Here is a 15,515-nt window from a genome sequence, read left to right on the forward strand (position 1 = left end):
GGTATGCATTTATTTGTTCCCATTTCCTTAAGTGCACCCCCAGCTTCCCCTTTTTAAACGCTATTTGATATTCCGTATCTCTATACTCTTTAATCAAATGTGTCACTTTCTGTACGGTGGGCAATATTCCCTGTTTTCTTGAACTAAAAATGATATACTTAATTAAATATATAATACAGTTTATTAAAGTTACTCTTGTAGTGTTACCAGATATCCTCATGAAAATTGTTTTCCAACTGTCACTGCCAAGTCCATTCACGTGAAATCGTTTACTCATCTCTTCTCATAATCGCTTAACTTCAGGACAATAAAAGAATAAATAAAAAAGACTCAACTTCTTTTTTACAAAAGGAACACAAATTATCCGTCTCAAAACCAAGTTCCCTTTTCGTGTACACAGCCCCTTGTAATTGTTTGTATTGAAATTCTCTGTGTTTATTGCATAACATTGTACATTTCAGTCTCAGAAATACTTCTTTCAGTTCCCCCATTCCCAAATCATATTCGATTGCCCATCTGTAACATGAAATACATAATCAATTTGAAAATTTTCAATGAAATTTTCAGATATATATATATATAAATATGTCATAATCAAATAGCGCCCTCCTTTGGAGGATATGAAATGCACATAAACAGAGTTGTCAGAGATTGCTTTCTGATGATCACCAATGCAGGCAAAGCAACGGCTTAAACCCCTAAGATGTCAATACATAAGGTTTCAATAATTTGAAGTTTTATATTGAAAATGTGGTTATATCTTAAACTTTACCTGATTTTAAAGCCATGAATGTGTTAAAATTTCAATAGATATTTGCATGTACATGTATGTATGAGGTAATGAAGTATGCCAAACTCTGTGTTATTAATTACTGATCAAAGATGTCATTGTCAACTAAATGGTTTTTTTTAATGTCACAATATTTCAATGTACATTTAATATCATTTTGTATATAAATCATGGACAGCCGTTGTTAGAAATAGAATGTTTGTTATTTGTTGATAAAGGTAAGTTTATCAGTGAGTGAATACCAGGAGCTAAAAGCACAAGCAACCCTGGCCTCCTTGGCTGATGGAGACACACCTGGAGCTAAGGAGATTGGAGGAGGAGGAGGAGCAGCAGGAGAAGTATGGATGAGATTGGATCAAAAGAACAAGGTGAGAAAATATCACATATATCTATATCCCATCTAACTTTTGCTCTTTCATCCATTTCTGATGTTCATGGATTAGAATAAAATTGTTAACTTTCATATTAAAGTCTCATCTAATCTTTGTTTATGTACTTGATATGAAATCAGTTGTTCTGAGGGGAAAGAAAAGATCAAAGTGCCCCCAATTTCATATCACATTTTTGCTCATACACTTAAACCAGATTTGTTGAATTTCTGATCAGAAAAAAACTTATTCAAATTTGCATTTTCATTTTTGCTCATTTACTTCAATTATTTTGTGAAATTTGTAGATGCACACACACACAAAAAATACATTTTACATTCTTATCTCATTTACTGTTTATTTTGTGAAATTCATGATAACAAGGAGATATTTTTTTGAAAGTATTATTTTTCATCCATAAAAACCATTATGTGAATTCTCATTGACTGCATAATAATTTGTACTGAATTTGTACTAAATCATACAAAGTTTACATATGTTACATTCATATATCATTCATTTGTGTATATTGCACTTGTTGGTAATATTGGTTTATTGATTATGGTTGCCCCTATAATTCAGTCTTCACTTCTTAAAGAATGGCATGTTCATCACTTCTAATGAAAATACAAGCCTCCAAATAAATACATATAAGCAGGATTGAACTTTACATAAATCAGACCTTGTTACATATATAATGCATTAAACTCTGGAATATGATATACATATGCATAATTTGAATTTTTTATTCATTTTTTAGATAGGTGTTGAAAAAAAAATATTAATTTCAATAGTAATTATCCTTTCCAATAATATTTCCTAAGTTTTTACTACTATTGACCTGGTTCCTAACATTTAGAACCAGGTCAATAATACATTGATTTCAATGGGGCTAATTATGTATTCATGAGGTCATATCTAAGGCTTCCCTCCATGGAACAATTCCCAACTAATTTGGGTTGTGGAGGTATTTCATCATGCTCAAACAAAATATGGTATCAAAAACAGTAAAAAAACATAAAAGAAAAGAAAATTGATGACGTCACAATGTCTGAAAGTACTTAGTTCTTCTCCTGGGCTGATCCAGAAATGGTCTACTACCGATTGGTCTTGGTCTATACATGTACACTTGGTCTGATATTTAGTCTAAAGTCTAATACCCATATGGTCTAATTTCCAATTCATCACCTAATTATTTCGCTCTTTGTGAAATAAAAATTTTATTCTCTGAAAAAGTTCAACTATCAAGACCAATAGACAAAATGGGTATAAAAGAAGAGTTGACAAAATGGTATATGAATCAAATCTTGCCAAAAGAAAGTCAGTAAAAAAGAGACAAGAAGAGGGGGGAGGGGGTATCAATGTAGATTTATTAGTAGTTCATCAGGACTTCAATTCCTAAATGGCAATTGGAAGTCAAACTGGTTATAACCCATGTGGGTTAAGATCACAGTGTGTAGACCAACTACCCTCATACCTCCTACCATTCTTTATAGTATCTCACTCATTCATCATCAACTCATTTCATGCTTAACTAGGAACTGAGAGAGGTTCAGGAGTTATATAACCAGTCTGTTAAAGAGAATATGAAACTGAAGCAGAGGATTCGAGACCTCCAAACAAAGGGAGGCCCTAGCAGTCACATTCATCCCCAGGTATAATAACTGGTATATTAATTAACTATGTGTTTAAATTGTTTCAAAGTATGTGGTTTGTGAGTGACATGGTCTTCATGTTTCTTCCATATTTTCACTTTCAGATTCATAGTCCATCTTTAAAAAATAATCACTTTTCTGTTCAGGAGCTGCATATAGTATGTTTTCTATTACATTTTTTATGCATTGAAGTGCTCATATTAACTCTGCAAAGTTCTTAGGGCACTGTTACTATTACCTCATCATGCTGGCATGTAATTATTAAGAAAAGAAATCTTACACTTGTCATTCAAAATAAAAATGTTAATGTATTGAGAATTTTTTATTCAACATGTATTTTGTCAGTAAGATAAATCTGGAATTTATTTATCATGCAACCAAAATCATTTTTGTTTCCATACCTGAAATGAAACATCAAACTCTTCACTGATTGCTTGTTTGATGTTTTAATACATGCATCTGTAATATCTGTAATTTTTATTTGTGAGACATTGAGTTTAATAATTAAAGAGGAATGAATGTAAACATAGATGATTAATTGCAATATATTCACTAACATATCAGTCTATATAATTCTAGCTACAGTGCATCCCAGAAAAAAGGAAACAAAAATTCCCATGTCTTTATTCTTCAACGGCAAATGAATTGTGATAATTCATTTACATAATCATGTAGTTCAATTCTTCCTCTTTATTTTGATAGCTAATATGAGACAAACACTTCACGCATTAATGAGCAAGACGATTTTGAAATTTCAATGTCAAACCAGATTGTGCAGAAAAATTGGACAAGATTTGTTCATAATAGGACGACCATGCTTATTTGACAATTGGCTCATTAGCATTTCTTTTATATTCATTGTTAGGATTCTATCACTGATCCAGAAATGAGAGTGAATTCAGATTCACTCGTGAATTTCTGCGCAATTTTTTTCTGATATGTCGCAATATTTATTGTTTGTTATCTGCCATGTGTGAACGATTTGGTAAGCTGTTGGTTTAAAATTAGAGATGAGATTTCAATCTTGCCATGAGTATCAAATTTTTAGTAAAAGCATTTTTGATAATTGTGAAGTCTATCTCTGAAAACGAGTTTCCTTTTTTGTGGTACGCTTTGTATACCATTGTCATAATATTAGTCAATAATGTCACCCTACATGTACTTGTACAGGCATATAGCCAACCTCTCAACTTAACATCATTTCTGAAGCCCCTTGCATTTAATTGAAATTATTTTATTTACCCAAGACTTAAAGATCAATAACGAATGCCGGTGGATGATGTGCAGTGTATATTTGCTCACTATTCACCATCAAGGGAGGCTTATAATTACTTATATTCAATGGCCTAGATGACTCAAGCGCTCATTGAGGGGGGAATTTGACTTGGGAGTGCATGTAAAAGCAGTATATTAATCATCAGTCCATTGTCATGCAGGGCTTTTGTATTCATACATGTATATTGCACTAATATGCAGTGTTTCTACAGGTGTATTCTCTGAAAATGATCGGTGGTAAGTGAAATTATATTATAAATGTTAGGTATTTAAAAGTGCATATTGATAAGGCATTGGTAATATGATCAATCAGGCATACACCCTGCTTGCTTGTAAATGGATATGAGACATACTGTATCTACAGTATGTTCTTGCTCCAATATGTATGTAAGACAAGAGACTTGAGACAGACCATGGATATTTATCATATTGTGTGACAGTAAGCAGGGAGTGATATTGATCAAGAAATACTTTGTATCTCTGACCAGTTAGATTACAGAATTCTTTAACTCTGTAGTGCTAAGGGATAAGATATATGAGATATTTTTTGAATTTTGGGAGATAAGCTTCAGATGTATGTACAGTGTATACAGTATCAGAAGTAGACATTAAATGCATACTGGAAAATTAAAATGCATAAATTTTTAATATACTTTGTACAGCAACTTTTTATGTGATAATGTGATATACATACATGGTGTAGGCATTTATAGAAAGGAAAAATGGGTAGACTATATTGCTTCCACTTTTTGAAAAATTGTATTATGCAATCCAGTTTTTAGGCAGATTTAAAGCTTATCTTAATTCAATTAAAACAAATTCTTGAAAATATATCCTATTACATGTATATCTAATTTTGAGACATGTCAATACATTTTTTTTTTAAAAATATATGATTGGTTTAGGGACCCAAATAAACTTGCAATTGATCGCAAGTTTCTTGCAACACTCCATTAGCATACTATTATTCAACATTTATATTGACCTTTGAATTCAGCATTTTGATATGATACTGATTTGAATTCATTTTTCTTCGCATATTCAACATTTATATTCTGTATCAGTGCAACCAAATGTGAATCTCGATCTACACAAAGAAAGGTTGTATCCTATTTCTATAATATATGAATTCAAATCAGTATCATATCAAAATGCTGAATTCAAAGGTCAATATAAATGTTGAATAATAGTATGCTAATGGAGTGTTGCAAGAAACTTGCGATCAATTGCAAGTTTATTTTGGGTCCCTAAACCAATCATATGTCGTACAATTAATTGAAAATTCACGATTAATTGCCTATATATGCTCCTTGAAACAAGGACTGTAATCTGATTTGCTGGAGCTAAATCAATCTATCAGTTGTAAAATTGCAAGAAAATATTTTCATCTGATTGCAAATATTTTCTTGCAACATCCCCTACAAAGTTTATTATCAGTATCATATCAAAATGCTTTATTTAAGAACACATTTTGCTGTTGGTGCTGTACATGTATGTAAATATAACACAGGGATTTGTATAATAAATACTTTTTTATGTATTGGGGAGTATGGGTGTGAAATGGGAATAAAAAACCCACTTAAAATCACACTATTAAGAGATATTGATTGATTTGTTGAACCTTGAATGCATATATACCAGTAGTTACTGATTTTATATGCATTAAAGTAAACATCCTTTCTAAGATTGTACAGTGAGTCCCAGAATAAACGAAACCGAGATTTAGCGATCATTTATCATAACTTAATCATAAATATAATAGATAAATGACCTACCAATTTAAAGCTTAGAATCTCCTCTTTCATCTGATATTACTTAGCCTATTTCTTATTCACGCATGAGTGAGTAAAAACAATTTGAAGAAAGGATACCAAAAACTCATTTGGCTGGGGGTATCTGGGTTTCAAAAAGAAAACCACATTTCTGAAAAGTTCAATATCTGCTCTTTAATTTGGTACCTCAATTACAGAAAATGGTCGAGAAATAAAAAAGTTCTGGTCATTTGAAATAAGGCTTGTATTTCCATAATTTCATGAGATAAACGTGTTTTCACCGGTTTCCCACAGAAGCTTTCGCATGGTGAACAAAAGATTTAATGCATGGCTGATCGTCAACAAAACGGAGTGTTGAGTGTGTTTGAAAGCCAGCCTGGAGAACCTCTTCATTTTATGAAATTATTGAAATTCAAGCTTTATTTCAAATGACCAGAACTTTGTTATTTCTTGACCATTTTCTGTAATTTAGGTATCAAATTAAAGAGGAGATATTAAACTTTTCAAAAATGTGGTTTTCTTTTTGAAACCCAGATACCCCCCGCCAAATGAGTTTTTGATATCCTTTCTTCAAATTGTATTTGCTCACTCATGCGTGAATGAGAAATAATCTAAGTAATATCAGATGAAAGAGGAGATTCTAAGCTTTAAATTGGTAGGTCATTTGTCTATTTTATTTATGATTAAGTAATGATAAATGATCGCTAAATCTCGGTTTCGTTTTTTCTGGGACGCACTGTATATCTGCGCAATAATACAGCTGCAGAATCAAACCTAAGCCATTGTTTCTGATATTGTGTGATAAGATTAATAATTGAGAAGACTTTGATTGTTGCTTTCTCAAAAAATAAAAGCTGGATGAATGTCAATTTGATTGAGTTCCACAGCTGTTACTACTGGAAATCAATATATGTACTACCATGATTTATTTGCTTTCAAGATTCTAATCTAGTACATATATTGGTGCTATGCATTTACTGTCCCCTTATAAAAATGAAATTTTAGGTGATTTAATCTGATACATACATGTACATTATATTATGTCACTGTATAGCACTAGTTTGTTCAGAACTGATTTTTTCCCCTTTTACAAAATTATAGTAAATTTTTCTTTGAAAGATCAGGTTATGATGTAAATTCTTACAAAGTTATCAGGTACAAGTTAGGGTTTCTGTGTTAAAGTGGTTCCATATACATGTGTATGCTCAATGTGAATTATATTACACCAAAAAAGTTTTAAATGATTTTAGCAGGAAAGAAATGGCCACAGATTCTGTCCATTCTTCGATGGAAAATCCCATTCTCACTGCATGCATATCTTAGTTTATGCCTGTAGAGTTATTGTATTTCATTTTGTGATTCTACCATTTATATGAATTTATTCTATGTAGGAGTCTGGAGGGGAGGATATAGAAGCCAAGTCAACCCAAACAACTCCCTTGAAACTTTTGACAAAAGGTGCTCTCCAAACAAAAATACTTGCAGGTGAGAAGAATATTTCTCTTGGACATAACTTAATATGAAATATCAGTGTAAAATGAGATGCCGTAGTATAGGGATACATATTTCTGAGGTATACATATCCCACAGTACAGGGTTTTAATCCTTACTAAGGATCTACATTTGCTAATCAATCCTAGCAGAAATCTATTCCATTTAAATGGCTGTGAATCATAGAATTTGTTTTATGATGTAAGGTTTTTGATATAGCCCCCTTGTCATCATCAACAATACCTGCAAGGATATTATTTAACAATGAAATGAATTTGCTTTATTATGAATGGCACCTGAGTTTTCCAATATGAATGCACTCTCTTTTCAATCCTCATTCACACAGATGATGATGAACTTACCCTTGAAGATTTCTTGAATGCACTTCCACACCAGAGCTCAGACCACGCCTCTCCCATCCCTATCAGGGTGTATGGACCACTGATTCAAACAGAGGAAGACCTGATCCAGGTGGACCAATCAGCATCAACCTTCATGCATAGACAGCCAATCAGAGAGCAGCCCATAGGAGAAGAGGTAGAAACAGGACATGTCACCATGGCAACAAAACCCGTGCTGGATGATGGATTTGATTTTGATGGTTTTGGTTTAGAGGGTGAGTAACAGATGATGGTGATGATGATGGTGGTGGTGGTGGTGGTGGTGATGATGATGGTGGTGGTGGTGGTGGTGATGATGATGATGATGATGGTGGTGGTGGTCATGGTGATGATGGTGAGGATGGTGATGATGATGATTATAGTAATAATTGTGATTGTGATGATGAAGTTGACAACTATAATAATGTTACTGTTCTTTTTTGTCATTAGATCATTTGTCTCATATTTAATGATAATCATTCTGTTCATAGCAAGTCATAGAACAAGTGATTGAGAAAGTGACTAGCTTGCACTCTATGGACCAGATAGTGGTTTGAACAGCTATTGCTTTATGAAATATTAATTATTTTCCAGATTGGATTAGATTGCATGTTAGTAATTACTAACAAAGATGATAATGATGATATATAGGATTTATGAGATGCCAATGGCACACTATATATTACCTATAGATGTATAACTTTGGATTTACTTTCAGTTGATGAGATTGACAAGTTACGTGTTGGTTCATCCGTAAGTGATGACAATGACGTTTCCCTGTCGTCAGATGCACCTCCTCTACCAGAGACCTCCCCACCAGGTCAACTCAAGGCATTCCATAGACGTACCAACTCCACGTCTTCAGACATCTCTGACCTAGCGCCACCTCCACCCCCTCTCCCATCACTACCCCCTCCACCCAAGCACATGGGCGGGGTTAAAGAGGGGTCAGGAGAAATCTCCCATCTGAGGTAGGATAGGTTGATAATTGCTTGAAAGATTGTGTCTTGAGTATAGCTTTATGGTATATGTGAAGATGTAACTATTCTTTTAGATTGCAAATGAATAGAGTGATTCTAGTATCAGAGTGTGGAATTCAAAGCTTTTTAAATTGTATCCCTATAGCATTGATCGTGTTGTCAGTTGATCATATGATACCACATTAATACCGCATACTCGACTTGTTTAATCTCAGTAGGCATTGTGTGTTTTCTAAAAAATTAGTACACATATATTGATTTAATTTCCCATATTAAACACAACTGGGTGAACAAGAAGAATCTACATCACGTTTAAACTAATACACAATTACATTGATTGTGGCAGGGAGTCTACTAAAAACTATCTGATTCTGGTATTTCATTATATCCTCACAGAAATGAACAATTTGACTGTCATTCTCTTACTCTGTTTCTTATGCTTTCTATACCCAATAAAATTATTCAATTAAACATAACTGAGTCTGTGGCAAATCATGTACATCTTCTAATCTCTTACAAATTCCAGTTGCTAAGAAATCATGCGGGGAACGGGCCTTTGCTCATGCTGGGCCTAACCTGTGGAATTCTCTCCCACAGAGTTTGAAAACCCAGACTTCAGCGACCACCTTCAAGGGCAACCGGAAAATATACCTGTTTAAGAGTGCGTTTTGACAGACATTGACTTATTGTTCAGACATGTATTATTATGTAAATGGCTCTTCTTGTTCTGCTATGAAGCACCTTGAGCATCTAATCAAGATTGAAATAGCACTATACAAATCTTGTGTATTATTATTATGACAGAATGTTCCAATCAATGTTAGTAAATATCAACCATATATCTCATGTTACACCTTTCTGGTATAATAGGGCTCCCTCTCTTGACAGTGGTATGGAAACGCAAGAACCAGAAATTGAAATGTCCAACTCACAAGATGTCCACACCGGTCCCCCTCAGCTTCGCTTGCCTACCGTCCCAGGGAGTGTGGGTCCTCCTCTTGCCCCTAAGCCAGGCACGCCCATGTGGTTGAAGAAGATGGTTGATTGGCAGAATTCAGAGAAGGAGAAGGAACATGGGGAGTTTGGCAAGATGAAGGAGAAGGTTGGACATCTCTCCAGAGTCAATCAGGTGAGGACTCATCCTTGCAAGCAACCTGGTTGACCTGCATGGTTGTTAGTAACCTGAAATGCACACTTTCTACAACAAGATTATTATCAGTGTGGACATGGGTGCTGCGTGGTCTAGTGGTTCTGACTCTCGCCTTTCAAACAGAGGGTCGTGGGTTCAGATCCTAGCCATGGCATGTTTTACTTCAGCAAGAAATTTATCCATACTGTGCTGCACTCGACCCAGGTGAGGTAAATGTGTGCCGGTAGGAAGGAATTCTTCAAAAAGCTGTGCGCACCAGAATGGGTAGACTAGCTTAGCCGGGGTAATATAGGAGCGCCTTAAACACCTAACAAGGTGGATACTTGTTCTATACTAATCCAATATTATTTTTTTTTTAATATCACCCATTCAAATTGAATGATTCCAGCAGCTTTAAACTGTTATTGCAACTTTTGTCAATGTAGCAATGTTTTATGAAATTTCCACTGAACTTAAGAGATTGAAATGTTTGTTAATTGTTAACCCAGCAGCCAAATGTGAAATTCATCAATTGACAAAATTTGATCAGGGTTGCATGATCTTCACCCCTATGATAATTATACAAACATGAAAGAAGTGGAATATTTTTATTAATACAAGAGCAGGTAGCCATTTGCACATAAAGTTGTGTGTAGCTTGAGAAAAATCATGGAATACCAACCTGGGGCCCATAACACAAAGCTTAGCAATGATCGTAGAACATTTTTCTACGATTGATTCCATTGACTACAATGTACAATTAATTGTGAAGATCAAGAGTAAAATCAATCGCTAATCTTTGTATTACGGGACACTGGAGTCACAGAAATTATGACTAAAAAGAGAGCAGAGATTAGTTAATTTCAAATTTTGTTGTTTGCATCAATTGCACATTGAGGACCATGGCTTTGTAGCAGAAAAATCCAGTATGGTAGCTCTCATGAAAGCCTTGAATTTTATTGGCTGTTGAGTTTTATTATGAAAACAGTTACCACAGTTTGCAAAATTGTTATAATAGAAATTTGTAATTATACAAGATGTAGTATTATTCGATGTGGATTTTATGGCATAAAAATTTTAATTTTGACATTAAATACTTATACCATTCATATAATTTCATGAACTGAAAATAACATAAAAAATAGCACTGACAATCTTTACTCGCTCTCTATTTTGCTTCCTGTATTTTAACATAATACTTATTTCCCGTCTCTATCATGATATTGTCATTAGGCTTTGGAAGATGAATTGCGTCAGTTGAAGGTTGAAAGAGAACAGATGAGGAGACAAGTACAAGGAGCTAATGATGCAAGAGAATTTCAACAAAAGGTAAAATGAAATTCTGATCAAACTTTTAGGTAATCAGGGATGCTGTTTCTCAGGTAAAAAAAAAGGATATCTACTTCCAATAGTTACAACATTTGTGTAAAAATCTGATTATAGATTAAATCTTATACTTCAATTGACACAATAAACTTGATTCAACATCCAGATATGGAAAGATCGCTGAAAAAAGTCTTATTTTTTTCTTTTAAAAAATGTACATTTTCTTGCCCTTCATTAAGAATTGACAGGAAACTTTCAAACATGTGATTAGTGAAAGTCAATAAGGGCCATTTTTTTGTAAATTTGGGTAAAATATGTTGATGCAAATTTAAAAGAAGATTGTTTTTTATATTAAGCATAATGTTTTTATTATTAAAGCATTCTTTATCTTTGGTCATTTTACCAAATATTTGATATGATGTTATAGTTTCTGCTAAAGTCTATTGCTATTTTGCTGAGGGATGGGGAGGGGGCAGCATCACAAAGAGTGTCATATTCAATGTATGATATCACTGATGAGCATTGGGTAGTATGTGCTCCCTGAATATGATGTAACCAATGCCGCATAGTGTGTTATATACCACAGGTAACTTTGAAGGAAACCAAAACCCAAGAAATTAAGCAATCTTATTGGAAAAAGTAAAATGAGAGGAACTATTTAAAACGGGTTTCATCAAAATCGGTTATTAAATAAGCAAGTTATGGACTTTTAAAAAGTCTTGTACTTTCTATGGGGATCCTCAAATGGGCAAACGTGCTTCAAAATGGCTGATTTCATGGACAACTCTTCTTTTGTTTTGTACACAAATTTTCAGATTTTCCCCTTTATTTTACGTATTTCACATTATCTCCTGACCTTGACATATGTGGTGTGAATTATATTTTCCCTTTACATATGTCATGCTCAGAAGGAGGCAAGATGCAATTTGAAAGATAATGAGGAAGAACTGAAAATTTGTGAACAAAACAAATGGAGAGGTTTCCACAAAATCAGCCATTTTGAAGCATGTTTGCCAAATTAAGGATCCAATAGAAAGTACAACAAGAGTTTTCATACTTCCATAACTCGCTTATTCTATAACAGATTTTGATAAAACAAGTTTTTTAATTGCTTCTCTCGTTTAATACTTTCTGATAAGATGGATTCACTCCTTGTATTTTGGTTTCCTTTAGGTGTGTTTTTAAATAATACTGAAATCTTTGTGAAACACTTTCCTGATGTATATTTAATGATCAGTTAGATATCATCAGGACAAGGTTGGGTATTTCATATATTTTCAACTAGTTAGGATTGAATATTGATAACTTTCTTTCTCCATTCTGAACAAATTTCTATAAATCGTTTGTGAAACATGGTGTGTTATTAATGGTGGCAGCAGTGGAATGATGATTTTCAAGGTCAACATTATCAGGACAATTTTGGCATTTCGCTGGTTGTCATCCATTATGGAATTAATATCAGTGAGTATATTTCTCCATTTCAAATAAATTCTTACAGCTTCAGAGTCGGGAATTAGAGCTGGAAGACAAAGAACGTCAAGTGATGCGCTTGAAAACTGAAATAAAAGAGCGTGAGATGGAAGTGGTACGACTGAAATCACAGGTGATTATGATATCATAATACCATTAGATATTTTATATCACAGATCTTATATATGAACTTGTGTACATACATGTATTTGTTTGTTTATTGTATGGTTTGTTCATGATACTAATACCATTTGCAAACTGATAAGAGAGACATACAATATGTACATGTAAGTAGTGTTTTCTTCATTACATATGATGTACATTTTGTTGATGTTAAGAATATTTATCAGCAATTTTTCAGTGTTCATGTTATCCATTTTTGTATAGTAATTGTACCATACTGTACTTTCATTGATTTGGATATTTCTTTTCATAAAACTTAACATAGTGATCTGTATTTTGAATTCTTATATAAATTAATTTTACCTTGAACTCATGTTTACTCTACATGCACTTATATTTTCATTAAGAAATTATACTTGCTCATGATAATTGATTTAATCTCAATATCTCAATATTTAACCATCTTTCTTTTGTAGAATACTGTACATCTACAGGTAATAGTTTGAATTTCTAAACAAAATTACAAGCTATCAGAGGTGGTTTGCTAATGTATAAAAAGATCTTTTAAAAATTGCAGTTCATTGTCATGCGTAAAGATGTAAATCATCCAAATTTTCTTTCAGGCAGTTTTTCAAAAGCATTTTATGGCTTGCTTATACTATTGTCCCAAACTGTGTTTAATTATCTTGTGATATAGGAACGTTTGATTAAACACATGATTCACTCTTTGAATTTATCTTATTAAGTATTTCACTCGTGTATGCTGAAAATTTCCTGATTGATTTTCAGGTCATTTTTTAGGTAATTAATCTGTTTTTGATGGGTCTTTCAGCCTTAAAATTTCCCTCTGTTTTAATTGGTTATGATCAATTGAGGAAATCATATTCGAAAGCAATTTGTTGTTATTTTTTTTCTAATTTGATTTCAACTTGAACTCAATTCCATGAAGTATATATGTCCAAACTGTACTTCTGGAAGGAGTTTTTTTTGTATTCTAGCTCATATGAAGAGTAAGTTGTAATGCTCTCAAATAATCAAAGCTTGCACAATTTTTGATCTGAAGTAAGAATGGAGAAGAGAGAGAAAAAAGGAGATTATGGAATTGCCTTTATTTAAATCCAGAGCCTCTTGACATATTGTGCACACTATCATCTGTTATCATGACCATCAATCATTTGTGTGTTACATACATTCCCCCCTCTCCGCAATTTTCAAAAGTTGGAAGCACTTTCCCAGGCAGGAAAGACTAGTCAGTCTGATGAGATGGCAATGTGGCATTTAAAGGATAAGGTAAAAAAAGTGTGTAGATATTGACTGTTCCCCCTCCCCTGCCCCTATCTCCCATGCATGACCATTACCCTCACACCAATGTGTACTAAAAACAACTACCTCTAATCTCAATCCCTCCCTGTGCAGTGTAGCCCAAAGAAATATCAAACATAAGGTTCAGAATTATGTCATAGTATAATTTGTGAAGATATTAACGACACAAAGCACTGATTTAAGATAGTTGAAATATACATCAGTCACTAAAGTGCAATTGTATTAACCTAAATTTATGAAAAATACTAGCTGTTTCTTAACTAATTGTGAATATACATTAACATAACTAACATTGTGGCTTTTTATCAACTTATAGCTGCTAATAATTTTGTTAAGGTGGTGTCACACCTTGGCGTTTTAGACAGCGTATGCCCGACGTATCAAAATTTCTCTAAAACGTCGGCATACGCTGAACTTTGATTTTTTTTTCAACTCTGGGCGTATACTTAGCGTATTCATAACGAGTTGGACGTATACATAACATATTAGTAACTTATATCGAACGCTTCGTTAACTTATAAGTAACGTATTCCAACGAATGCTTAGCGCATTGCTGGCGTACACAACTTATGCCCTACGATAGCCTAACTTACGCATAGCGCCGGTAGCGTATTGCTGACGAACACGTGTCGTAGCCTATAAAAAGGCTGCCGCTCGACTATTCAAATCATAACCGCACGATACATCACCTATCAACACCACCGCCATGCCGAAGAAAACTCCTGTGAACCCCACCTTTATATACCAATTCCTATAAACATGATAAACGTTGTCAATACGCCATTATACGGTAGCTGTAAGTTATAAACACGTTCAGTAAGTTTTGTGGTCGTCCGGAGCACGTCTTCATACGTCAATATACGTTGGAGTTAAGTTACACATACGTTCAAAGCACGTTACTCATAGGTTAGAAGTAAGTTTTAGGGTACACTGGACATTATCTCGACGTACATCGACTTATGAGTAACTTATGAGTAACGTGTGTCAACGTGTATCAACGATCGCGTAACTTGCCTACAACTTATGGCCCGCGTATGCGGGACGTATGAGCCATACGCTGGCATACGTCGAAAAATTTTGTGCTTGCACAAAATTTTTTGACGACCTCGCCGTATGACGACGTATACCAGCGTGTTTTAGCGTACTCTTAACGTATGCAAAACTTACCCGTAACGTATTCGACGTACGCCAGCGTATTTGCCAAATTCCTCATACGTCGGGCATACGCTGTCTAAAACGCCAAGGTGTGACAGCGCCTTTAGATGAAGGAATTATTAAATAAGACAATTTTTAAACCAACAATGATTGAAAAGGTAATTTGAATTTGTGAATCATTAATTAATGATTACCATTCAGTTGAGAATCGCCATCTTAAACAATTCATATCAACATCTCATCCATCTGTATAAAAAGTAAATATTACTGAACAATTT

At 33.8% G+C, this 15,515-nt stretch overlaps 1 protein-coding gene across 6 annotated transcripts in view; it reads left to right on the forward strand.

Moving 5' to 3' along the window:
• LOC121425045 (centromere protein F-like) overlaps positions 1 to 15,515 on the forward strand; it is a 60,375-nt gene that overhangs the window by 31,787 nt on the left and 13,073 nt on the right. For 3 of the 6 annotated variants that reach the window (XM_041620988.1, XM_041620989.1, XM_041620993.1), the window contains 9 exons: positions 1,009 to 1,158; positions 2,697 to 2,813; positions 7,252 to 7,345; positions 7,698 to 7,967; positions 8,450 to 8,702; positions 9,582 to 9,840; positions 11,074 to 11,169; positions 12,665 to 12,769; positions 13,978 to 14,049. In XM_041620988.1, the coding sequence (XP_041476922.1) occupies positions 1,009 to 1,158; positions 2,697 to 2,813; positions 7,252 to 7,345; positions 7,698 to 7,967; positions 8,450 to 8,702; positions 9,582 to 9,840; positions 11,074 to 11,169; positions 12,665 to 12,769; positions 13,978 to 14,049 (1,416 nt within the window). The remainder of the gene's footprint in view (positions 1 to 1,008; positions 1,159 to 2,696; positions 2,814 to 7,251; positions 7,346 to 7,697; positions 7,968 to 8,449; positions 8,703 to 9,581; positions 9,841 to 11,073; positions 11,170 to 12,664; positions 12,770 to 13,977; positions 14,050 to 15,515) is intronic. The other 3 variants (XM_041620990.1, XM_041620991.1, XM_041620992.1) reach the window with 3 other exon arrangements.

Source organism: Lytechinus variegatus, chromosome 12 (genome assembly GCF_018143015.1).
Source record: "Lytechinus variegatus isolate NC3 chromosome 12, Lvar_3.0, whole genome shotgun sequence".
Taxonomy (NCBI): domain Eukaryota; kingdom Metazoa; phylum Echinodermata; class Echinoidea; order Temnopleuroida; family Toxopneustidae; genus Lytechinus; species Lytechinus variegatus.